This window comes from Pleurodeles waltl, chromosome 4_2, assembly GCF_031143425.1.
Source record: "Pleurodeles waltl isolate 20211129_DDA chromosome 4_2, aPleWal1.hap1.20221129, whole genome shotgun sequence".
Lineage (NCBI taxonomy): Eukaryota > Metazoa > Chordata > Amphibia > Caudata > Salamandridae > Pleurodeles > Pleurodeles waltl.
In genome coordinates this window covers 140,810,078-140,835,064 of record NC_090443.1, presented here as the reverse complement: position 1 = coordinate 140,835,064, position 24,987 = coordinate 140,810,078, and the positions used below count along the sequence as shown (strand labels likewise).

Genomic DNA, 24,987 nt, shown 5'->3' with positions numbered 1-24,987 from the left:
AACGGTCACATTACCACTGCTAGTATAGTTGTCTTTCATGTGGTCATCTTCTCAGGTCAAGTGGAGCAGGGTGCGGTACATCAAAATAGCATCATATCGCTCTTTTTCTTAAAGGTGGTACCTGTGCCCTCCACCCAAGTAGCAATTAATGAAAACAAGGTTGAATTAGGCAGGGAGGGCACTCTAGGTTGCTAGTATTCTCGGAGTTTCGTTTATATGTTCCCTCTTGATCAGTCTTAGGAACTTGTACTAGAGCACTCCGTGATAAGGAATCTACTTATGATTTTTAGTACTAAAAAGTTCGTATGCCACATAGCTCACAAGACTTGCACAATTTTAGGTTTTTTTTTTTTTTTAGTTGGGTGATGGTTCAAACGAATGAACTGATGGTTAGTGAAAGTGTTTATGGCTACTGATAAAATAGCCTTTTACTTATGTGGCTTTCATGCATTGTGATCTGACATTTTAAATTTGGAAATTGTTATTTGGTTATGGCCGGTTATGCTGAAACAATGAATTAAATCAAAGGTTAGGCAACTAGACTTGATGATCAGGTCTTCTGATGTATAAAAGAAAAAAAAAATTTGCTCCGGTAAACCAGCTGGTAACCTGAAGATAGCGTTCTACTCCATATGCGTTAAGTGACAAAGAACTTTGATCACTAGCATTCCATTTTTCCACTGCAGGCCGACTTGAGGGTCCCAAAAGTCCTAGGTCTAAAACATGCAATTCAAGAATGGAAAACGTTTTCACGTACACTAATCAGCCATGTACAGTGCATCTGAAGTACTTCCACAAAAATTGCTCAACATCGCATTTAAAATAGGTACCAGAATTTCTAGCCAACATATCGGAGAATACATTTTAGGAGGTGTTAAAACCAGACCATAATTTAAAGTCAAAGTATGGAACAATCTAGTGGGAGGTTAGCATGGACTCCGAATTTGGCATGTCTCAAATTAGGAATTTCAATGATAGATGAATATGGTTTAATAGCCATAAGGTTAATTGTGGCGACGAACCGTTATATTAACTTGTAGGTAATGCTGCAAACCACTGAAGCAAACTTAACCCATTCATTGAGGCATATGAGAAAGCTACTAGCATAAAATCCTGTAAACAATTTACAGGACTCTTGATCATAGGGTAATAAACCAATGAAAGCAAACCGCCACAAGATTTACTCTTTGAGCTTTGAAAGTGCCTGTCCAATAGCGTGACCTTGCAGCAGTCCCGCATCACATGTACATGACATTCCATTACCTTTTTTGAAAGGCATGTCCATTTCTAGCAACGCTGGCCAGGGAAGGTCCATCGCTGGCTAGAAAAGATGATTCACAAGGCACAATAAAGATACAGCTGGATGATGTATGTGCTTCAAGGTGCACCGTTTGGCACCTTTGTACTAAAGTGGTATGTTACCAATCTGAAGCACAAATGACAAGCCAAGATGCAGGCCAGCAGAAACAAGCATCGAGTGTACTGTTTCAGCAGCTAGTTTACATTACAAATGCCTTTGTGGTGAATCAGAGGACAGTCCAGCACCTAAAGTCCTGAAGGCTACATTATGTAGAAGTGGTCTCCCAGCCCTGGTCTCTAAAGAGCTTTAGAATAACCACATCAGTCCCAAAAAGGTCAAACATGCGCAACAGAGCACTGCATCAACTTCTTGGACTACAACTCTTCCTGTAAAGAGAACCACACCCAAGAGATTCATGAATTCGTATCGAAAGTTCTACAAGGACATTTTCTGTAGCTACTTGTTTTCATAATCCCAAAAGCTTCTACAACTAGCTCACCTTCCTGTATACTATTTCTTACAAAACATGATCAATTAAACTTTAGCAGCACATATTAGATTGCTTTTCATCTAAAAGATTTAGCTGACCCTACAATGAAAGAAATTCCAATTTCATTAGAGAGGACTTTCAATGTAGATTTTTGGATTCTGGTTAATTGAGAGATCTGAAAAAATTCCAGCAAAGAAGGGAGGTGAATCTGTCAAATTCACAGCAAGCACCAAGTTCTAGAATCTGTTTGTCAACAACTCAGTTTTGCGGTTTCAAATTGTCACTGCTAAATATTTGTAGTCACTAAAGTATTATGATTTTTAATCTATTCGGTCTATGGGTTTATTTCATACCAGCTGTAGGAAGTTGGCTCTGAATATACCATCTCAAAGTGAGAGATAGTGTGCAGAGTCCAAGGGTTCCCTTAGAGGCTGATAGTGGCAAAATTAGATAATACGAATGCTTTATTTTGTGGCAGTGTGGTCGAGCAGAAGGCTTAGAGGGTAGTGTTAAGCATTTTTTTGTACACACAGGCAATAAATGAGGAACACTCAAACATAACTCCAGGCCAATAGTTTTTATATAGAAAAATACCTCAAATTATTGAACCTTGTGGTTCTAAAATTAAGATAAGTACATAAAACGCAAGGTACTTCACACAGGTAAAGAACTTTGATTTCAAACAGTAGTACACAGAGTTTAGGTTAAAATGGCAATAAGCTATTTTAAAAGTGGACAGTGCAAAAATCAACAGTTCCTGGGGGAGGTAAGTATGGTTATGTTTCTCAGGTAAGTAAAGCACTTACAGTCAGTCTCCTGGGTATAGGCAGCCCACCGTTGGGGGTTCAAGGCAACCCAAAAGTAACTGCACCAGAAACACAGGACTGGTCAGGGGCAGAGGTCAAAGGAGGGCCCAAAACACACAGGCACCTATGGAGAACAGGGGTGCTCTGGTTCCGGTCTGCTGGCAGGTAAGTACCTGCATCCTCTGGGAGAAGACCGGGGGGGGGGGGGGATTTTTGTAAAGCACTGGGGTGGGGGGAGACCAGATACAGGCACAAAAACACCCCCGCAGTACTCCGGTGCAGTGGGTTTGCTATAGGAAGCAATGGAGGAACCCAGGGGTCACTTAAGTGCTGCAGGCAGGGCATATGGGGGGGGGGGGGGGGGAGAGAAGCTTCTTGGGCCAGCCACTGACTGGGCTAGGAAGAGGGCTGCCTACTGGTCACTCCTGCACTGGTGGGTGGTGCCTCTCAGTCCTGAGGTCTGCGGGTGCAGTGCTTGGTCCAGGTTCCTTGCTACCAGGCAGACGTGGTCAGGACAGCCTCTGGTTCCTCTCTGCTGGGGGGGGGGGGGGGGGGGGGGGACGACTCAGGTTATTTACATCTTCAGTCGCCTGGGAGTCCTCTCTGCAGTGTTTCTCTGGAGCTCTCGCCAGGGGTGTCTGGTGCAGAGTGATAAGTCTCACTTCCGGCAGAAAGGGAGCATTTCTTTCAAAATTGTTTCAAAGTTGCAAAAAATGCTGCAGTTGGTAAACAGGGCTGCTGCAGTTGGTAAACAGGGCTGCTGTTGTCGGGGGTTTCTTGGTCCTTCGGGTTCAAGGCAGTCCTGAGCCCTCAGGTCGCAGTTCCCTGTCGGATGAGTCGCTGTGCAGGTTCTTGGAGTCTGGAGACAGGCCGGTAGGGCTGGGGCCAAGTCAGTTGTTGTCTCAGTCATCCCTGCAGGGCTGTCATGTCAGCAGTCCTCCTTTGTGTAGGTTGCAGGAATCTGATTTCCTGGGTTCAGGGTTGCCCCTAAAAACTAAATTTAGGGGTGTGTTTATGTCTGGGGGCAGTAGCCAATGGCTCTCACCCCATGTGGCCAGAAGCTCCTCTGGATATGGCAGGCTGGCAGAAGCTGGTCAGCCTGGCACTAGGAGTCTGACTGGTATTCAGGGGCATCTCCAAGATGCCATCTGGGCGTGTTTTACAATAAATCCCACACTGGCATCAGTGAGCATTTATTGTGCTGAGAAGTTTGATACCAAACTTCCCAGATTTCAGTGTACCCATTATGAAACTGTGGAATGTGTTTGACAAACTCCCAGACCATATACTCTTTATGGCTGCCCTGCACTGACAATGTCTATGGTTTTGCTTAGACACTGTAGGGGCATAGTGCTCATGCACATATGCCCTCACCTGTGGTACAGTGCACCATGCCTTAGGGCTGTAAGGCCCGCTAGAGGGGTGACTCACCTATGCCACAGGCAGTGAGAGGTGGGCAAGGCACTGAGGGGAGTGCCATGTCGACTTATCATTTTCTCCCCCACCAGCACACACAAGCTGTGAGGCAGTGTGCATGTGCTGAGTGAGGGGTCCCCAAGGTGGCACCAGACATGCTGCAGCCCTTAGAGACCTTTCCTGACATCAGGGCCCTTGGTACCAGGGGTACCATTTACAAGGTAATTGTGTGCCAGAGCTGTGCAAATTGTGGGAATAAAGGTACAGTTTAGGAAAGAACACTGGTGCTGGGGCCTGGTTAGCAGGCTCCAAGCACACTTTCAATCATAACTGGCATCAACAAAAGGCAAAAGGTTAGGGTGTAAACATGCCAAGGAGACATTTCCTTACATCAGTATTCTATGAGAATCAGAAAGGGGGGAAAATCTATGCATGATGAAACATCTAGTGGCATAGATTCAGCTATACAATCTACAAGCAATATAGATTTAGCAGGGTTTCACCTACTGGGCTTTAAACAGGGTGCTGGAAACCACCTAAAGCATTTTCTCAAAACAGGGGTTCCTATGACAATTGTAAAAAGCTGCCTTGCAAACGTGATCATCCACCTCGCAGAAAGCTTTGTTCTGCGAGGTGGATGATCACATTTGCAAGGCAGCTTTTTGATGTGAGAAAGTCAAATTACTATGTACTGTACTTAAAATCAGATCATTTCTGGAAACAGGTCTTCCACCGAAGAAGGCATTCAATCTTAAAGTGTAATTTACAGAGGAAAAATAAATCAATGCAGAGATCTCTAGATGTTAGGGAGGTCATTAAAAAAAAGCCTTCCTGCAGATCACTGCAAATCCCTTAAATGCTACCTTGTGCTGGGGATACAACCTTAACTCTTTTCCAATCTAACTGGCAGTGAGACTTCAGAATGGGGGCTCATCTCTTCTAAAATGACTCATATCTCAAATTATATTGCGCTAAAAGTAATCCAGGGGTGTGAAATTCATATAGCCCAATGTCTAGGACATTGTTTGGGGTCAAGGACAACAAGTTTATTTTGTCCTTGGGAGATGTAGACATAACCCCTTTGGCTGCCAGTTTACAGGCAAGAGAACTGTCTGCAGTTGAGGTAATGTGTGTCCATATGTTAAGGTTGTTCGAACTTGCATTTATGGTTCATTAACGCAAAGCCATTATTAGGGCAAGCGCTGTAAATAATCATAAGGTCAACGACTTTAGTCAATGGGTGGCGTTGCAACCAGAGCGAAAAAGTGATCCGTATTCACTGAAGCAAACCAGAGGCATGCAGAAAACTTGCCAATGGCTGCATATAACATTATCAGCAGTAGGGATAAGAGCCCAGTGGAAAAACACAATTGGCCAGACTGCGGAAAACATGGAAGGAGACTGGTTAATTTCTCTTTTTGTTAGCTATCAAGCAGTGGCAGTCTAGTACTGAACCCCAGCAGGTAGTCACTCAAGAAAGGCAGTGAGAGGCTGAATGAAAGTAGCTGAGATACTTAGGCTCTCAATCTCACAAGGATTTACAATAGTTCCCTTTCTGTCAGACAGCACCATTCCAATTTCCAAGAAGCAAGTGATCAATGATAAGTAACTGCATCAACAGGTATAAGCAGAAAGGGCACAGGCTAAACTTCAAGGAGAAACTTGACAAAAAAAAAGCAATGTTGCAATTACCAAACGAGACGAGTATTTTTTGTTACTGTGAACTCTGAGCATAAATCCTCCAACAACGTTAATCAAATTATGTAAAGAACATTTAAGTTTGTGGTACACAAAAGCTTCAGGGATCAAACTATACCCCCCCCCCCCCCCCCCCAGACCAGTGTCATGGTGCTCAAATTATAAAGCACCAGAACGGCCACCAACTTTCACTGCATTAACTACAGCTCTCATATCAAGAATCCAAATAACTCATAACTAGCTTCAAGAGCTCACATTCTGGTTAAAATCCCTTTCAATAAAATCTTAGCTACAGAAGAAATTGCGCAGAGCAAGGTTATGGGGATTTGTATGCAGAACCACAAAACATTCCACTCCTGTACAATTGATTTTCATGGTAGGAAAGTAATGCCTTGTACAGGAATCTAATGTGGAGGTTCAATTTGGATAAGTCTTTATTCGAAATACTTAGGCATTTGAGGACCCTTTTGTGTTTCCACTTCATATTTAATGATAAACGCTCAGTGGCACTTCCAAGTTACAATATCCGACTAAGGCATTATCCCACTTTGTGAGATCAGTCCTTTGAAGGAACTCTAAGAGAAAAACTATCATGCTCATTGGTCTCCTTCAGCTGCAAAACTTGAGTTGCCTCCATCCCCCCCCCCCCCCTTAGAAGGAAATTTTTGCTTAAACAGTTCTGGGGTTTAAGGGAGCAGTTAGCTCAGAAAGGAGTGGCATCCTATAGAAGAATATTCCATGTAGAATATGTGATGGGTGCAAGACAGCACAAGCACCAGTTACTGCTGTAACCTTTACGTGTCAGTCGAGCTGGGGTACTCTGTACAAGCAGAACAAGTCAGTGCTTATGATTGAGAATTATTCCTTGGAGAAAGTCAAAATCCTCACAGCAAGATTTAAGTTCATATGAAGTCTACTGGTAGGAACTGCTCAAAAACAACCAGAGCACGAGCCACTTTCGATGAACCACCCTCCACACAAGGGCTGCAAAGCCACTGGGTCTAGTCTTGGTCAGCTATTTTTACTTATTGCAAGCATATGCCACAAACTAAACGTGATGCACCAAAACGTGGTAATATGCTTCTAATAAATTAGAAACAAAAAATGTGCAATTGGAAAATAGGTGCTTCTTTGCTAGGTTTATTTAGAAAAGGTCTAAACCTGAATTAGTGCACAGCGGGTGGCTATTTGTGCAAAGGCAGGCAACATTGGCTTTCAATGCATGCAACCTGAAGACAGTTTAAGGCTAAAAAGGATGAAGATGGAAGAGAAAACTACGCTGGCAAAGGCCACTGGCCCCGGAACTGAAGTGACCTTTAGGCAGATCTGCACGCAAGTTGAGGGGAAAAAAAGGACTTCATAACGAAAGGCATCCAGATGCTCAGTGGACCGACCTAATGCCCCATACTGTGGAGGAAGAACCTGAAATGTAAAGATAGTTGAGCAAGCAATGGCTCGAAACTGACCCAATGGAAACTTTGTATATATGTGTGAATTTGTTGGGGGCTAAAGAGCAGACAAAGCAATCTCTAGGCCAAACAAAGGGGGACAGACCCCCTCCCCAACCCCCAAAAAACACTGTTAATCAAGGCAGATATCATTAGGTTATCCCGAAAGAAGAAGCCAAGACGGATCGTCAAGGAGAACCAGTTGGTTATTGGTAAACATGGTTCCAAAATAGCCGATCCGAATTGTGTGTTGAAGATGTAGAGTACTGGCACTTACATCCCTGTAAACATTGTCTGAATACAGCCTCACTAAAACTTAGCAGTAGATAAAACCCACAAGAACTGGGGCACCCATTCTGATACCATGAGACATTTAATTTAAAAAAAACTGTACAATGGCCAAACTCCAAGGGATTGATCGTTTAATAAAAATGCTTACCTGAAGTTGAATTTGGAACTTTAATATTTCAGATTAACTTCGCACCAGTTGTACAAGTGAGGCAGTTCAGTGTGCTGCCTACCCCAGTGCACTTCATATTTAAGCTATCCACCACTGCAATTAAATCATTCCATAGCCACCCAAAAATATGAACTGCTTCATGCGGATTGTAACTAGTGAAATATGCTGCATTACTGTCACAGTACTTTACGTTAGCCCACTGAGCTACTGCTATTTTAAGGCCATGTGGGTGTCCATGCCCCAAGTCCAGTCCAACAATCCTGGACAATCTAGTCGTGGTGAGAAAGTATAATGCTCTAAGTTGCCTAGAATACTCATAACAAGCCATAAACCACCCCTCCCCCGCTCCCAAACTCCCTCTTCGAGTGCTAACTCTTAAATCACATGGCACACTAATTTCCAGCACCATCTTAGCCGATGTGGCCACATTAACCAAAAGCAAAATTCAGACATTTACATAGATTGTTAAAATGGAGACTATTTTATTTAACACATTCAAAGTTAAACAATTCAGTGTTAATAAGCATCAACTACAACTAGGTTTATATAACAAGTTAGAGAAAATAAACTTAACACTAGACAAATTCGCATCAACACTTTTTTCCAACAGTTTTTTTTGTTTTAGAAGACTCCTTTGGGGTGAGCCCTTCCATTTAATTAAAAAATAAAAAAAAGCAAAGCAAGCTCACATTTCGAAGTGAAAACAAAAAAAAAAAAAAAAAGTTCTCTTCAATGTTTTCCGCTACGGGATCCCCATGGTGCCACCATCAAAGGCCTGCACTTATGCACTCAATAAGGAGAGAACCTTGGTTTGTCCGATTTCAGTTTGTTAGTAATACCCGATACGGCTGCAGAGACGGCCCCCTTAGCGCCAGACACAACATTTAGAGCCAGGAGAGGGACGGGTTTCATGCCAAGCAGACTGGAGACACAAGGGGCGGTCGGAAGAGGGTTGGGAAGGCTGGAGTCGGAGGAGACCCCCGCTGTCACAAGCGAGGGGGTGGTGGTGGAGGAGGAAGGGGTGGAAGGTTGAGAGAGGTTGATGCTGAGGTGATCAGGGGTCGCGCCGGAGGCAGTCTGAGAGGGTTTAGCACTTTCTAAACTGTAACAAAGAGAGGAGAAAAGGAACAAAACACGGGTGGGTGGAAGGGAAGACTGAGGAAAGTACACGAGGATAAAAACAGCATCACCCCAGGTCTGCAATTATACCATCTTCACTTAAGGACCCTCAAAGCATGCACAATTGTCATTAACAGTAAAACTCAGGCGCCCTCCCCAAAAGTCCACCACCCAAATCCCGCCAACTGCGCCTCTACACTTTCAACTACGCAGCAACAATTTATTTAATTACGAAGTAGTAATTTCTCTGCAAAGGCTTAACGAGACAAGCGATTACCAAGTACGACAATTTAGGATTGCAGCTAATTAATGTATACTACAGTACCTTAACTGAAACACCTCGTCCCGGGCAGTTCGGGTAAGGTATACAGTTTCCTTCTCAACAAGAACCACCACTATTAATTGTTAACTTAAAGAAAAAGGCCACATACACTAGGCAATGTTAAATGCTGAGTAGAAACACTTACCGAGGGGGGACACAGACGAACTGTGACAAGCTTAAACTGTTTTGAGCCGTCCCCGCGATCACTTACTAAGTAGCTACACTGCTGTCGGGTCTCCGAACAGCCCGACTGCTGGGTTGTCAACTCCACCTTTAATACTATATACAGGCGGGCGAATTGGGCGCACCTCACCACACTCCGACCCATAACGACGAAAAAATTACAGCATCCCTTGCTGCCTCCACCGAGATTTAAAAAAAAACACAAAAAAAACCACACACGAGCCGCAATACAATTAGTCTACTCAAGTGGGGTGTTTTGGGAGAGTTGGGCTGGGGGTGTAGGGACGAGTAGCACTCTGCTTGATGAGGGAAAGGTGTGGGAGATTGACAAAATGTACAATACCGGACCCTGCGAGGCAAGATATGGTAAAGGATAAGCAAGTATGGGATTGTTTGGTGGCAGAGGTTTTTTTTTTTTTTTTTTTTTTAACCCACACCACCTCAGACGAGGAAAGGGCCTGAAGCATTTGCAAGACTAGAAACAAGGCGGCAGGTAGACCATACGTAAAGTGACCACATTTTGCGTTGAGACCCTAAACAGAGGCGAATTTTCATGGGTAACCCCATTGGAGACTTGTTAAATTGCAGTCCGTTGGGAACCTTTGCTCGGCTGAAAGACACTTATCTAGCGATCGGCAACCTATCCCCATGGTTAGCCTAGCTGGAAATCAGATGCTGTTAGATGACGTTATCACAAGCCAAAACATTTAAAAAGCAAAGTTTATATTTATCCTGTTACTACGACCAATTCCTCTTCTACAGCAGGGGGCATGAGCACTTCCCAATAACAGCAAGATTAAAGTTTACCAAATCTAGCACTGCAAGAAGAAACCACAAGTGTGCAGCTTGTCGGACACGGTAGGGGTAGAGATCGAGCCCTTTGACGACGGGTCACACAACTAGTAATACACCGTGCCCCAGCATCTGCCTCGAGGGGAATACAAGGGCGCCCACGCCCTCTATGGCGATGACCCACAACGTATGGCAACCCCCTACGAGGCTGTAGCTTGAAAAACGCCAAACCAGTCGTTTAACACATGGCGACAAGCACGGCAGTAGTGATATTGCCCATCACCAGCCTAACCTTGGCACGTGCGAGGTAATCAGAGATGAACTTGACGGACCTGCGGGTTTGATAGCTCACGCTTTGGGAAGCCTAGTGTTACAGGATAACATTATTTTTACATGCTTCAGTTTAGCAAACCTCGGGCCCTGTACAAGCCTTGTGTGCTTCAGGTGCCAAATCTTTAAAGTTTACTAAGGCACAAAATCCTATGTAATGGCGGGTATACACTCCACCAAGGCCTTCCTGGAAGGTCAGCGACTGTCAGTTTAGAGGTGTAACACTTAAAAGGGTAGGCCACCATGATGGCCAGCAACAAGGGTAGAGTGTATCTGGCACAAGTGAATGCTCCTTGGCTGCCAGAGCTAGACTACATGGCTAGAGTGCACTGAAGTGTCTTGCCACAAAAGACTCCGAACCCAATCTTTTTTTAGATTAAGTGATACGAGCATCTTTTTATTTTTAGGGGGCAGGGAGAGTTTGTCGTTATGTTTAACGAATATGATGGGTTGATCAGCCAGATGAGTAAATCCAATGTAGGATGCTGTATCCGTGTGTATAAGAAACGTGTTCTTTTGCCAGTTCAAAAGGTTTTTAAAAACGAAAGCCGCCATGATTACTCTACTCCACGGCACACCTAGAAGCGGCCAGCACGCACTGCAACATCTCCAGGTAAAACGTTCTGCAGTGCCCTAATCTTAAATCTTGCAAGGCCTGTGAGATATCCAACAATGCTTTCCGTGCTTTAAACAGGAAAGCCCAACCAACTCTATATACTCACTCAACTAACTTACATTTCCAACAGCAGCGGGGACGTCACTGCATTACCAAACTACTGAAGATTCGGTCTAGCAAGCTGTTGTACAGAGCAACTTAGTCAAGGTCACTGAAAAGGGTTGGAGCGGGAGGGCAACACAACCAAGTTACTACAATAACCAGCTTCGAGTAAAACCCAAAAATGTCCATCATAGTGAAAGTTAATCTAATGCCCATCAATTTGTTAGCAAGGACATACACCACTGCCAAACTACACCGTATTAAACAAAGGCTGGCATTGACCCACTTACCTGACATTGATGAGGTACTGTGCCAAGCTAATGCTGGCAGCAGATCCAGTGATGGTGACTTGGCGCTCAGTAGAACCTTCCACAGGATTAGCTATTTTGATTTGCGCTCCTGACATCTGACGAATCTCATTGATTTTAGAGCCTTGACGCCCAATGATGCAGCCGATTAACTGGTGTTTGGTGTGTGGGGGAGGAGGAGAACGAATTAGCAATCTAATATTTTTAAACCCAGAAAACGAACAATATTTGCCCATGTACTAGAAACCTGGCGACAACCACAAACATGCAAGTAAGGTTTGCACGGACTCCAAAGCACATTCCAACCCTGAAACTATTGCTTAATGCTACCTCTAGCCCAGTACATAGATCTGTGAAAAGTGGCAAAATGCAGGTATTGCTAGAATTAAAACCAGATAGCATGAGCCCCGGCACAACCTGTCCTATGGACAAGTAGATATATGATTATAAAATACACCCCCCCCCCCCCCCCCCCCCCCGGGAAATGCAGGCTTAGTACTTACGTCATTAGGAATGGTGAGTTCATGAGAAGTGGTTGGAGCAGATGCATCGATGCCACCTAGAAGATCAAGGATCACAAGCTCAACCAGCAGAAGTGCAGACATTCAATGAATAAGGTTACCCTGTAAAACACATGCTAAAGTTCTGCAGTTAGCTCGCAGACTAACAACTCCCCTCCCCAAGAGAAGGTACAAAAATCCATACCACTGAATCCAGTATTGCCCCCACCGTGAGACATTGGAAAGTGAGACTGCTGCATGGCCAACTGGTGCAACTTCGTGAGCTGTGGAGAAAGAAACAGTTTAATGGACCAGACTACAGCGCTCCATGGAGCAAACGAGAAGGAATTAGCAACTAGAGCTTGCAAGTGCTGAAGTTCTATGGCATGGGTGTGCGTGAGGTACTGCTGTGGATAGCAGAAAGAACTCCCTTTACAGCACTACCGACCTGTGGGCAAATAATCAAACTGCAACGTAGATGTAAAAATCAGTGCTGCATTCTAGTGACCCAGGGCAGTGCCTTTTCTCTACGCCACCTACCTTCACGCACACTGATCATACCTGCCAAATTTAAAATCAATACTTGCCATACACACGTTGCAACCTAAAAAAAAAAAAAAACGGCCAGCAATTATCTTGTTTATGTGCGCCACTGAGGGTAGATTCGTGTTGGCTGTCCGCTCCTACCAGCCCCCGGAATTATACAGCCTCAGGTTTATGGAAGACCGTGAAAACCAGAGACAATTAAGTAAACGTATAACATTTGTGATGCACGTAATTTAGGCTTGGAATCCGGTATCGTATTAGTTTTAGCAAAAAAGCCACTATACCCAGTTTATACAAAGTACAAGGCTTATTTTGATTTATCGATTGAATTCCAGCCTTCATGTCTGGGAACAATCACAATCAACGTATTGTTGATAAAATAATAAAAAGACTGCATGTACCTGCATCAACAACAAAAAAGCCTCATCAACACTAGGAGGGGGGTGCAAACTACTCAGACTGTAGAGTGCTTTGAGAGTAGTGTGAAGCTTTTATTTCATACTACATGCGTGCAAGATGACCATTCTGGGACCTTTAACTGAGGGTGCAGCCTAGGCAATTCTGAAGAGTAACACCACAGAAGAGGATTGCACACAACGGATTAAAGCCGAGCGCACAGAGTGTTCTACCTAGAAGACAAGCACCCTTTAAACATCGTTCATATTCAGTAAAACGCTCAACTGATTGGACTGAAAATCCACAGCTTAATTCATTTTCCAAAAGCGTTTTTAGAGTGGACATGCAATGCTGCAAAAAAAAATATGTCAGAGGAGATAAAGTCATAGCTGTCGGCTTGTGCCATCACTGGTAATGCAGAACAAAACTGGAGTTTACATTGTTACTTGTGCACAAATGCATAAACACTGCATCACAGATTAAAACAAGTCACCCCAGCCTTCCATAACCCGGTCAACTATTAGCTTGCTTGGATTCCAAAACGACCACAGCATGCGGATTTTTGCACCTCGGGCAATGAGATCAATGCCATCGGAATTTAACTAGCGAAATGAGATGCGCTTTTAATAAACAAGACGCACTTTGATGGCACGTTCAGTCTCAGATAAGAGACTACTGTAGTCAGCTGTCCATTCTCAGTTTACGAAAAAGTGGGATTGAATATTGTTAAGTGTAAACAAACTTACATCAGGCTGTGGAATGGCATATTGTCCTTGGATGGTATAGGCCTATAAGAGGAAAACAGTCTTATTAGGCATCAAGGCAGAAAATGTAACCGTGCCATTGGGTGCGCTAAGTACAGGCAAATGAAAAGTAAGCACGTATTAACGGAAAAACATGTAGTCTGGTTAAACAGCAGCATGCACAAGGGCATGCTTGGGTAGTTTAGTGCAGGTCTGGGTTGCCAGTGAAAGATACATACTAAAGGTGCATGCACATAGAGTAACATGTCTATCAAACTTATTCTTGGGTCCACATCACCAGCCTCCCACACCCATCCCACAAAACACCCCCCATGAACAGTAACGTGGCATTTAGCACCAGTTTCAATTGTGGCTTAAATTGAGCCCTGTGAGCAGGATTCTTCAAAGTGAATAGCCACAGAAAGAAAGCAAACTCGACCAGTAGTCAACACCTTCCGTAAGCCCTTATAAAAAAACAAGACTAGAATCTGAGTTTCGCTCCCAGAAGGCTAGTTAATGGACAGGTAACAGCCAAGAAAAGTTATAATTTTCACCCTGAAGTTGAAGCACAAGACAAGCAATAGTTGTAAAGTACACTTGTCTGGGCTAACTGAATTGTCTGATGTATCAGTACTGTCACCATCAACTATGGTGAAACATACATGTATAAGTAACACGAAAAGTCGGTTCCGAACAATCCGTGGGGTGAGAGACACAGCTCAACGGTGCAAACAAAACCAGAGGACCATTAAACAAAATCAGAGTATCTGGCATTGTGGGCCAGTAAACCTTGGCTCATGTTGAGGATTGGAGAAAGAAAAAGAAAAATCCTTATGTTAGTGTCCAATTACTCAGAAAATATATCAAAGCCAGTTGCAACAAGTCGCATTAATTGCGAAGAACCGCAAGATAGACCAGCAAGTGCCCAGCTGTGCCAAGCTAATCTTAAAACAGTCCTTTAAATTCAGCTTTGTGGTGACCGAGGTAGGTGGTGAGAATGGTGGTGGGGCAATGGTCTAGCATTTAATAAATTCTGCAGTACTGTACAAATAAAAAGTGATGACCTACCCCATGGAGATCCACAGCATCTAGGGAGACACCGCCTGGGTGGGACCTCCGTCCCTCCCACAGGTCAGTCTCACATGCGTGTCCTCCGGCTTGCCGTGACACCTGTTGAACAAAGCGAAAAGGGATAGTTATCTTTCAGGTAACAGCAAGTTCAATTTATATCCTCATTCAATAGGCTGGGTAGCCAAGTGTCTAGTTCAAGGATCCAAAAAATAAACAAACTTTCTGAACTCATCTGTTCCTGGAGCCTTTCATCTAGGGCCATTTGGATCACATACCGGGAAAAGTAGCTAGTCACCTTCAGTTACAGCGAGGTCTGCTTAATGCATATTACGCTCTAAAGCAAGTCTTTATTTTTTTGACAGGCTCTATGATCTCCTTGGAAGCATATACCATCCTCAACCAAGATTGTTTGGCTACAGCCGTTTGGCTTCAGCTCTCAATAATGGAGAAGGCAAGCCTTCAATTCACAACAGGTTGTCAGGAACCGCAGGGTAGCAAAGGATTAGAAACTGGCTTCACGCCCTCACAAGCCTGGATGTGGAATGCATAAAGGACTCGTTTGCACTGTATAGTTCAAGGCTTATCTAAGCTTCTTGGGCATCAGTCTAGTTACAGTAGTCCTTGATCGGTACAAGCAGGCCCACGGCCTTAAGGGCAGTTTTAATATGGCAACCAGCCTAGGTAAAATCCAGACCCTTCATGACTGATAAGGCCATCCATGTGGAAACCACGGACTTAACTCTGCAACCGCCTAGAACTGCGATTCCTACTCTTGCAACCCATTCACAAGATGAAACTTGCACATTGGTACAAAGAGACCACCCAAACCTGAAGAGAAATCACATTCTTAAAGAAAATAGCTAGTCTTTCTGTGCCGCCCTCGGCAGCGGTACATTTATACCCCTGCAGAGGCAGAAGTTTTGTAGTCAAAAAGTTATCGTTTGGGAGGCCACAAAGCACAACAAAACAAGTGAAGACTCAAATGAAGTTGGTATTGGGCTAGCCATAACCATTAATCCTATAAACTACATTTAGGGACATACTCTGTGCTGTCTGATATGAAGTCTATCCTCTATGTCGAGGTTCCAGCAGAACAAAGAAAAAAAAAGAAAAAAGTGATAGCCCCAAGATAGGAAGTGTGATTTCCGTCAAGGAGTTAAGAGCTACAGAAGCCACTAAACAGTTTCACTGGATTCTCCTACTCTTTCCTTCATCACGGCCATCACGAATACAAACAATTTTGGATCCAAGAGCTAAACCCTTTGATTAAGAGGGGACGTCAAATGAGGATATGAACAAAACAGGCTATCAGAAAGACAACTAATGTGTGCTTTGTTGTTCATGTGACATTGAGGGCATGCACTGAGTGGGTGGACTGGAGAAAAAAAATTTGGCAGACTTACACCACAGGCCAGAATGTTTCAGTATTTTACAATGTTAACTGAAGGAATGTCTGACGGCACATCCCAGATTCCACAAAAGTGGTGGTGTACTACCTCACCTCGACACAAGATTGGCTGGCACAGATGGACAATTTGAAGTAAAATTCCAAACAAAGTACATAGAAGAGAACAATTACCTCAATCAAAGCCAGAATAAATTTGTAAATACAGGTAGAATCCTCCAGCATGCAGATGAGACAATTGCCACAGGGAGCAGACATAGGTTTCCTTTTGGTCATTCCATTGACAGACCAGAAGATACCAAAGTAGTGAGTGGTGCTATAAACTGCAGCATGCTGTGTCAAAAGGATGGATAAAATCCTTACCTGTCCACCAGCAAAGATCACCGGTGAGCTGGATGGCTTGGGTCGGTATGGGATGGTGACACCCTTCGGTGGAGACTGAAAATGTCAGAGGATCAAGAAAGCAAGAGGCCATTGTCAAATCAAGCTCAACTGCAATGACCAAACATTGATGCAACAAGAACGCACAGCACAAGCTTCAGATGGCCTAGGTTGTTACAATTGGAAGGGGGGGGGGGGGGGGGGGGTCGGAAGAAGATTTAATTACCGACAATGACAATCTTGCTTTCTAATGGATACTCCCCTGTACGACATTAGAGGTCAGACTAGACTTCAAAGCGCAATTTACTAGTGGTGGCACAGGCTACATATTGACACAATAAGTGGCATCAGGGGATGTCATCCAAGACATAGCACCCACCCCAATTCTGTCCCTCGCGCCCCCTTCAACACATCTAGGGCAGTGATGGGCTGACATTGGTAGATTAGTCAAGTACAGAAAAAAATGTAAAATATTATTTGCAATGTTAACTTTTCCTGTAACACATTCATCTAACAGTGAGCCAGGCATGGCAGTGATAATGTCTGCAGGTAAAGAGTATCCACAAGAAACACAAGTTACCACAAGTAACTTAAAGTATACTTTCTACGCACAACGGAATCCAGGCAGTAATGATTAGTAAAAGAGCGCAGCAACACCCACATTCAAGCACAGAGATCTACAAGGTGGTGAAGGCCAGCAAGGGGAAGAGTAGTGGACTTAGTCCTGTTGGATCACAATGTAGTTAGGTGTAAGGAAATGCCTCCTTGGCATAGTTACCCCGTCTTTCTGCCTTTGCTGATCCCAAGTTATGATTTGAAAGTGTGCTGAGGCCTGCTAACCAGGCCCCAGCACCAGTGTTCTTTCCCTACCCTGTACCTTTGTTTCCACAATTGGCACACCCTGGCATCCGGGTAAGTCCCTTGTAACTGGTACAAAGGGCCCTGATGCTAGGGAAGGTCTCTAAGGGCTGCAGCATGTCTGTGTGTGTTCCTCATTTATTGCCTGTGTGTACAACAAATGCTTAACACTACCCTCCGATAGGCCTACTGCTCGACCACACTACAACAAAATAGAGCATTAGAATTATCTTTTTGCCACTATCTTACCTCTAAGGGGAACCCTTGGACTCTGTGCATGCTATTTCTTACTTTGAAATAGCACATAGAGCCAACTTCCTACAACACTGTAGACCCTGCCTGCAGTGGTACCAATGCAGGGCCCTTGTGTCAGCATGTAAACCGACTAAGAAAACAGGAAGACAGCAGACCTAGGACCCTCAGGACTGGACCAGCACCTTGCTTGAAAGATGGGACAATTACCTGGACGGTGGTGATCCAGTGCAGAGAAAAAGGGAAGGTGGGGTCCAAAACCATATGACCTGGAGTAGCTGGCAGTCGCAGGCAAGGTATAGCTTGCTGACTGAAGTATCAAACCGGGATCCTGTTGAATGCAGATGACGCAACAGTCTCTGGCAAACAAGCTTTGATCAGCCAGTCAGCGAGAAACTGGGATGGGTTGCCACCACTACCACCACTCTGGCTCGACGAGTCTTAACAAAGGGTATTATCCCAAAGCAAACTAGGTCTGCCTTAATGGCGGTGCAAGGAGGCAGTTTCAACATTGATACACAGTCTCTGGATATACCTCTAAACTGTCTGATAAACACAACCTGACCAACGGATTAGGCAGTTGCTGGTTTAGTGGTGGATACTGCGGTCACTGACTAAAAGGAAAATACTGTCCAAGACTTGAAAACTCCAAAACTGGGATTTGTCGAGGGAGGAGGTCGTTGTAGACCAAGAGAGGAAGCTGCAGACTTGCTGTTCTTAAAACACTTTAATGCAGTATCACCCATAATCGCCAAAAACACACTGTTGAATGGCATGCCAATTAGTTTCGGCTGGATGTCTGCCGAAAAGTTAAATGTCCAGAGCCAGGCATGTCTTCAAAAGGAGCTAGAGGTGCTTATCGCCAGGGCCACTGAATCAGCTATGTTCAGTTCTAAATCCATGTGCTGGGAGGCTTTTTGGCAGTCCTGAATAACCTGAAAACGCGCCCAGCTGGGATACGATCCATACTCAGGACCACTGAAATTAGTTGACGAGAAGGCCAAATTATGCAGCAGGGTTCAGTACATTATGCGGCAAGAAAAAGGCAAACTAAGCAGCAAAGTGCTGTGTTTTTTTTTTTAACAGTATTACTGCATTGTCATTTTTAACCTTGGTAACACTGTCTGGGCAGTGGTTGCACCTAATCAGTACCATTTTAACACCAATATGTAGCAATAAGCAGCACAAAGGTGACCAGTGCAGCTTTGCAAAGGCCCTTTAACTGGGCGGCAACACATGCTGCTGCACTTAGTAACTTCTGAACTAGAAACAATTTGATGACATCTGAAGATTGTGTGGCAGATGGATTGTGTGCGTCAAATATGGAAAAACGAATTATGCAAAAATCGCCACCGTACAAGCGCATAATGGGTGGCCCTATCAATACTGTAAGCCATGGTTCTACCACGAATAAAAAGGCAGTTGGCATGCAGTGACTTTACAGCCATGCTTATACCCCAGCCTTCTATGGAAAAAGATTCCCTGTTGATTGCGCCTCCTCCTGATAAGCCAATAGAGCAGGAAGTCTGTAGGACTAGTCTCGCCAGGGGAAGAGTAGGCAACCAGGAAGGGTATCACCCCGAGTAGGGCAATGGACAAGCTTGTTGACCTCTGAACAGTTAGAAGGCTTCTCGCTCTGCTCCAGCTCGGAGGACAAATGCCCTGGGAGAGAGCAACAAGGCAACTTAAATTTGGAATTTTTCCTGCCGCTTTTAAACTTCACTAATAACTAGATGCGAATTTGTAGGAATGGTTACTGCCAACACTGCCTGGAAATTGGACCAGAACATGTTACCTCATGGCCTTCGTGTTTACCTAAACGTTAGCAACTGCAATCATTAGACTAAAACTGCACGCTTAACTGACGATGAGCACATACACAGATTAACATACCTTGTGGCTGTTACACTTCAACAATCAATGTCACATGGGGAGGGGCGAAGAACCAGTTAAAAATGGTCCAATGAAACCTTCCACTAAGAGGCCAAGTACAATTCTACAGCTATCTACTGCAGGCATCACGAGAAATAGTGGTAGTCTCATCAAAAGTAATCTTTGTATGTCTGAAGCCTTTCACCCATACAGAGGACGGAAAACAAAGTGTATCTAAAGTACACACGGGAAAAAAAAACAAAGAACACCCCCTTACTCCAGGTCAAGGTGCGACTACACAGCAGAAATCATGTCCAACAGCAGGAAGGATACAGGCATGCCCAGGAGTGAAAGATCCAGATGCAAAAGCGAGCAAGAGGACGCTATAATCTTCAAAGTAGTGTAATCGTAGACTCTCAACCTACCGCAAGAAATTAATTTCTGAAACACTGGTTTCCACTTTGAGAAACCGCCAATGAGAATCCTAGTCAAATATGCACAAACCAGGAAGGGAGGAAAAAAAAAAAAAAAAAAAAAAAAAAACACACACCACACCCCGCCACACACCTTTCCATATGAAAATGAGATATCTATTTATACACTACGAGTGCTCGATTAGAGGGTGAATAAGCCAAACGGCCAGAGAAAAAATAAAAAAAACGGAGACTACTACTCTTCAGGATGAAGCCAAGGCGCACTCTAAAAACGGTAGGGAGTTGGTAATTTCCAAGGGTGGGGGGTGGACTAAAAACGAAGTGGCTCTTATATTTGAACCAGTGGTTTACCATTTTTATTTTAAGGTGTCACAAAACCACGGACAAGTGGTCAACCCATTGGGATGGTCAAGTGCTCTGACAAACTATTCACTGCAGAGCAACTCTATAGGGCACTAAATGGACATGTAAGGCTTACCTCCAGCATCACCACACATATCTGTTTGACGCACTCTATGATAGAAGCAGGAATTCCCGCAATGGTGATGGCTCTTTCTGTCGAGTTGGGTAGCATGTCCCCCGCTACTTGCACCTGTGCTCCAGTAGTCTGCGAAGGGCAAGAGAACGAAAAAAAAAAAAAAAAAAGTCAGTCTAGTGATGCAAAGCCCAAGATAGTTCTGCAGTGAATGATTAAGTTGAATAAGGTGACTGATCTGAATCAGTACGTTCTGTGGTGACAGTCTGAACTTCAAAGACACTTCGAAAGCAAAGAGAAGTGCAACCCAACCAACCGCTTCAAGCTTTCATTCGAACCAGGAAATAAAACAGTGAAGGTGTGCTCAATATGATCAAAGGGACTTAAGGAATTTAAGCTTAATGTCAAATCATGTTTTAAAATAATTTAAAAATAACCTCTCTGATCTCTTTAATCTTGCAACCTCCTTTCCCAATGAGGGAACCACACTGGCTGGCAGGGACCACGAGCCTTAGAGTAACAGGGGGTTTGCTGGAAGCAGTGCTGTTGGTCATCGCGCTACTGATGTCCTTAAGGAGCACAAAAAAAAAAGTTACAACATACAAAACCTGGACAAACAACTTCAGGGTTATTTTAGGCAAACATTTCACTTGTTCACTAAAGTTTTGAGAAAGTTGTACAGGAAAGAAACAAACTTGAACCAGTTTGTAATTAATTCAAATGTCATGTCACACATTCACTTCTATACATGGTGAAAAAGTTGGGCATTTGCACCAATACTAGACCCAAGCATTCCACAATTGCCATCCAATTACAATCACTAGCACCCCAATCCATTCATGACAATTAGTTTTATGAGCAGTTTTGTGGAACCTTTGCTTCACAAAACAAGCATTAACAATTCTTATATGTCTTCCTTCCCCGCAATGTAATTCAGACACGGTGGGGTTGCAACTCCTCACATACAAGATGCCGAAAAGTTAATTTAAGACACAATGGTTGCAACTATGCCATGTGCACATAAGTCTGTCGTATGACTCATTAGCCAGACCAAAAAAAAAAAACCCACCACCTCAGAGGTGAAGAAACTAAGGCATCTTTAGAGTTCATATCTATCGTGTTTATTGCGGACTTTTCAATTCAGATGGGAGAGTTTACCCAAGAAACTAGAATTATCAGCACTTGCAGGTAATTAAAAAAATGCCTTTGAAGGCCACGTTTTTACTAGACAACGCCACTCCCTCCCCCTTCGTTATCAGACATTTGCACTACCCAGCCCACCTAAAAGATATGGAGACACACCTCTTCTAGTTTGTCAATTATCATAGAAAAAGCTTTGAAGATGGCATTAGTAGGTCCAGCGAGTGTGATTATTCTTTCAGGGCAGTTTCCTTCTGAGATGTTTATACGAGCTCCGCTCTAAAAAAAAAAAAAAAGTTGACATTTCAACTAAGACCATAACGTACCTGAACGTGGTTATAGCCTACACATTTGCACATGAGCAGTTGAGACGCAGTCTCACAAAACTTCCACGCGTGTCAACAGCATATAGGTACTAATAGTACGTAAATACAAAACTAATTTACTATCAATTTTAAGCGATATAACAGCTGTTCCGAATAAGAATTCCAGTTTAGCATTCATAGATACCCACTTTTTCAAACAATCTGCATACATGCCACTGCAGACTCTAAATATTTAGAGCATTCATTCAGATACCTAACCCTGATTCGATTTCTTTACTTCGGATAGACGGGGTAAAATCGTGCTCAACCTCCCCATGCACAGTAAAAGTCTGAGACTTGGTAGAATTCACACAAAAACGTATCAGAGATGCATATAAGCACCAGATGTGGATATTCGCTAAAACTGTTTGCAAGCAGACATGCAGGCTGCACGAAATGCCTACTTACACTTGTGCAGCTACATTTAGCAAAATCGGATGCCTACTCGATTGGTGTCTATTATACCCGAATGGTTTACCAACTAAAGTTTTACATTTGCTCACTCTAAATAGAATATTAAAATCATACCTCCTCTCGCATCTTCTTCACAGACTCCCCTTTCTGCACAAAAGAAGAACAAGGAGTGTGGCATTTAATCCATCAGAAAATTAAGACTAGGAAAGAAAGGCTAATTTAAGTGATATTACCTTTCCAATGATGCTTCCAACTTCCTAGAAAACAGAAAATTAACAGTTAATCAGCAGTAACTAATATTTCCAGATGTAATATTCCACATATTACATCAACCAACAAGACCGCTCAAGCATCTAGTATTACTTCCGGTGTACTTGGTTCGTCTGAAAATAAATTATGTTGTCGCTTGCTTATATGTAGTACTGCCACATAAGGCACAGATAAATAGGGAAATAAAGGGCCTTGTAATTGCAGTCACACATTGCATTCAATATAATAAATTCAAAGCACACCAGATATGTTCAAGGACTAAACAATCCATTCTTCCAGTTAAAGGAATGGACAATATTACAGGAATCCGACAAAAACGAGCTCAGGCAGGAAGACATGGCACACTAAACTGCTAGTTTGGATTTAAACCACATCGGTCCTCAAATTCACATTTTCCCTGTGCCATGTCATTAATTATGGTTATTCCCTTCATGGCACCTCTCCCCGCCCAGTTACCTGCATCCACCTACAAATGCCTGAGCCCCGGGAAACGGTAAGAGTGCATCGAGATTATGAAACAAGCAGCATCATCTCGTATCAAGACATCGTTTTAAGCGTATCTACCATGATTGGAAAATGATGTTGCAGCACGTTCGATCTAAAATTAATGCAACGTTGACAGCTGCCACAACTCAACGGGAAAACCACAGTCCTACCTTGCCATGCATGAGCAGTCGTATGGTGAGGGTGACATTCAAACCGCCTTCAATCATGCTGGTATCCATGGTGTGCTCGGTTCTGTAGAGTCAGGCTTTTCAGTCAGTGAGATCTTTGGTCACGGGATGGAACAAGACTGAAATTGAAAGAAGACGTCATGGTTGCAAACGTCAGTTTGTGACTAAATACCTTTAGTTCTATAGTGCACGCAAAAACTGTCCATCTGTAACTGAAGATGTGATAATCTGCAATGTTGCCAGCCACAGGAACAAAAGGCTTGCATAGCAATCCATACACTGCCCAAAAAAATGTTTCATACTCGAGAGCTAAGGAAATACAACCTGCTACCAGCCCATTAACAGCAATTTGCTTGTGCGATCAATACTCTGCAGTGGACATACAAAAAATAAAAACAAGAAGAAAAAAAAAGCAGCTGCAACCAACATTCTGGTGCGGGTTAAAATAATAATAATAAATCTGTCGTACCTAGTCCTAAACCAGCATCATCACTGCAGAACGACTGCAAGCAGGCGGCTTGCTCAATATTGTGCAGGCTCACCTGGACACAACAAAGGGATCCTTTATATTTCGTTAGCACAACTGCTAATGCGACAGGGACCTAAAGGTAAGCATGGATGCTACAAATACTACATTTTAAATCAAAACATGACCATGAATTGAGATGAATCAACAACGACTCCCTCTAAGAGATCAATGATCCTATAACAAATACAACTTCGTAAACATGCCCGGAAATAACCACAATTTCCAGCATCAAATTATGCCACATTGTGCCTCTCTACTAGTCATGGGATGTGTTTACCAAACGCTCATCAAAATGACAGGTGCAGTGTCAATTTGCAGATGTCCGCCTCAAGGCCCATCTTCGTTTGGGGAAAAAAATGAAACGGGGTGGGAAGAAGAGAGAAACTGCCAAAAAAAATAAAAGGAAAACGCATGTCGCATCGGTCCCTGGCAATATTCTCTTTGGAGGTTACGACGTCCTTTCCTCCATCCCAAACATATGTAGTCAACCACGAAAAAATGTGACGCCTTCGAAATTACCATGAGATAATCCACTGTAAATTGAATTGCTAGGGAACACAGTCAATACGGACCACTGGAAACACTGAAAAACAGATGTCACTGAACTGCGCTGCCTCCTGCGCATCACACACGAGTGGGGCCTAGGCCCGAGTGTGATCCAAGGTCTGTCGTGCGCGCGCTTCTAAGGACCGGCTCGGGCTAAGCGGGAACGGTGATACGCGAGGCCGCGGCTTCTGGGCCTTACCTGCGAGAGCGGGAAGGAGGAGGAAGGGGGCCGCCGCAAGGAGAAGGGTATGGTAGGAGGGGGGCGGAAGAGAAAGACCAGGGACGGGAACGAAGGTTCACCGGGGAAAGGGAGAGACCGAGGGAGGCCGGAGCCGTTGGGCCTCGGGGGGAGGGGGCGACGGGGGAGAGAAAGAGAGGCGAGGAGCCGGGGAGGGAAGGGAGAGAGAACCGGGCGGGCGAGGGAGGAATGGCGACGGCGGGAGGGGCTCGAGGGGCGCTGCGGCTTCTGCTGCTGCCTCTGCTGGTCTGGGAGGGGGATGGGCGGCGCGGGTGGCTATCTACCCGCCCTCGCCGGAAGTTGAGACAAGCAAGCAGCGGACTAAAGCTAGAACGCACCGCGGAGGGATCATAGAGTGCGGGGCGCTCTGGCGGGAAATTTCATCACCTCAAAGGGCATGCACGCAATACAATAATATGTGTTGTCTGGTAGCCGTAGTCTTCAAGCAGGTCTGTTATTTGCTATTAAAGCCTAGCCCAATTAAGAGA

The 24,987-nt window shown here is 44.0% G+C and overlaps 1 protein-coding gene across 4 annotated transcripts in view; it reads right to left on the bottom strand.

Moving 5' to 3' along the window:
- PCBP2 (poly(rC) binding protein 2) overlaps nucleotides 1-24,769 on the bottom strand; it is a 34,194-nt gene extending 9,425 nt beyond the window's left edge. The window contains exons 1-14 of one of the 4 annotated variants that reach the window (XM_069230966.1): nucleotides 24,461-24,769; nucleotides 23,169-23,305; nucleotides 22,476-22,499; nucleotides 22,357-22,389; nucleotides 21,626-21,742; nucleotides 20,761-20,892; nucleotides 20,327-20,455; nucleotides 16,415-16,489; nucleotides 14,644-14,745; nucleotides 13,579-13,620; nucleotides 12,096-12,174; nucleotides 11,894-11,949; nucleotides 11,373-11,542; nucleotides 8,077-8,720 (exon numbers count right to left, since the gene is read on the bottom strand). In XM_069230966.1, the coding sequence (XP_069087067.1) occupies nucleotides 8,408-8,720; nucleotides 11,373-11,542; nucleotides 11,894-11,949; nucleotides 12,096-12,174; nucleotides 13,579-13,620; nucleotides 14,644-14,745; nucleotides 16,415-16,489; nucleotides 20,327-20,455; nucleotides 20,761-20,892; nucleotides 21,626-21,742; nucleotides 22,357-22,389; nucleotides 22,476-22,499; nucleotides 23,169-23,237 (1,341 nt within the window). In that variant the 5' untranslated portion in view covers nucleotides 23,238-23,305; nucleotides 24,461-24,769 and the 3' untranslated portion in view covers nucleotides 8,077-8,407. Of the gene's footprint in view, nucleotides 1-8,076; nucleotides 8,721-11,372; nucleotides 11,543-11,893; nucleotides 11,950-12,095; nucleotides 12,175-13,578; nucleotides 13,621-14,643; nucleotides 14,746-16,414; nucleotides 16,490-20,326; nucleotides 20,456-20,760; nucleotides 20,893-21,625; nucleotides 21,743-22,356; nucleotides 22,390-22,475; nucleotides 22,500-23,168; nucleotides 23,306-24,460 lie in introns of those variants that run through there. The other 3 variants (XM_069230968.1, XM_069230967.1, XM_069230969.1) reach the window with 3 other exon arrangements.
- Between the last annotated feature and the right edge of the window lie 218 nt (nucleotides 24,770-24,987).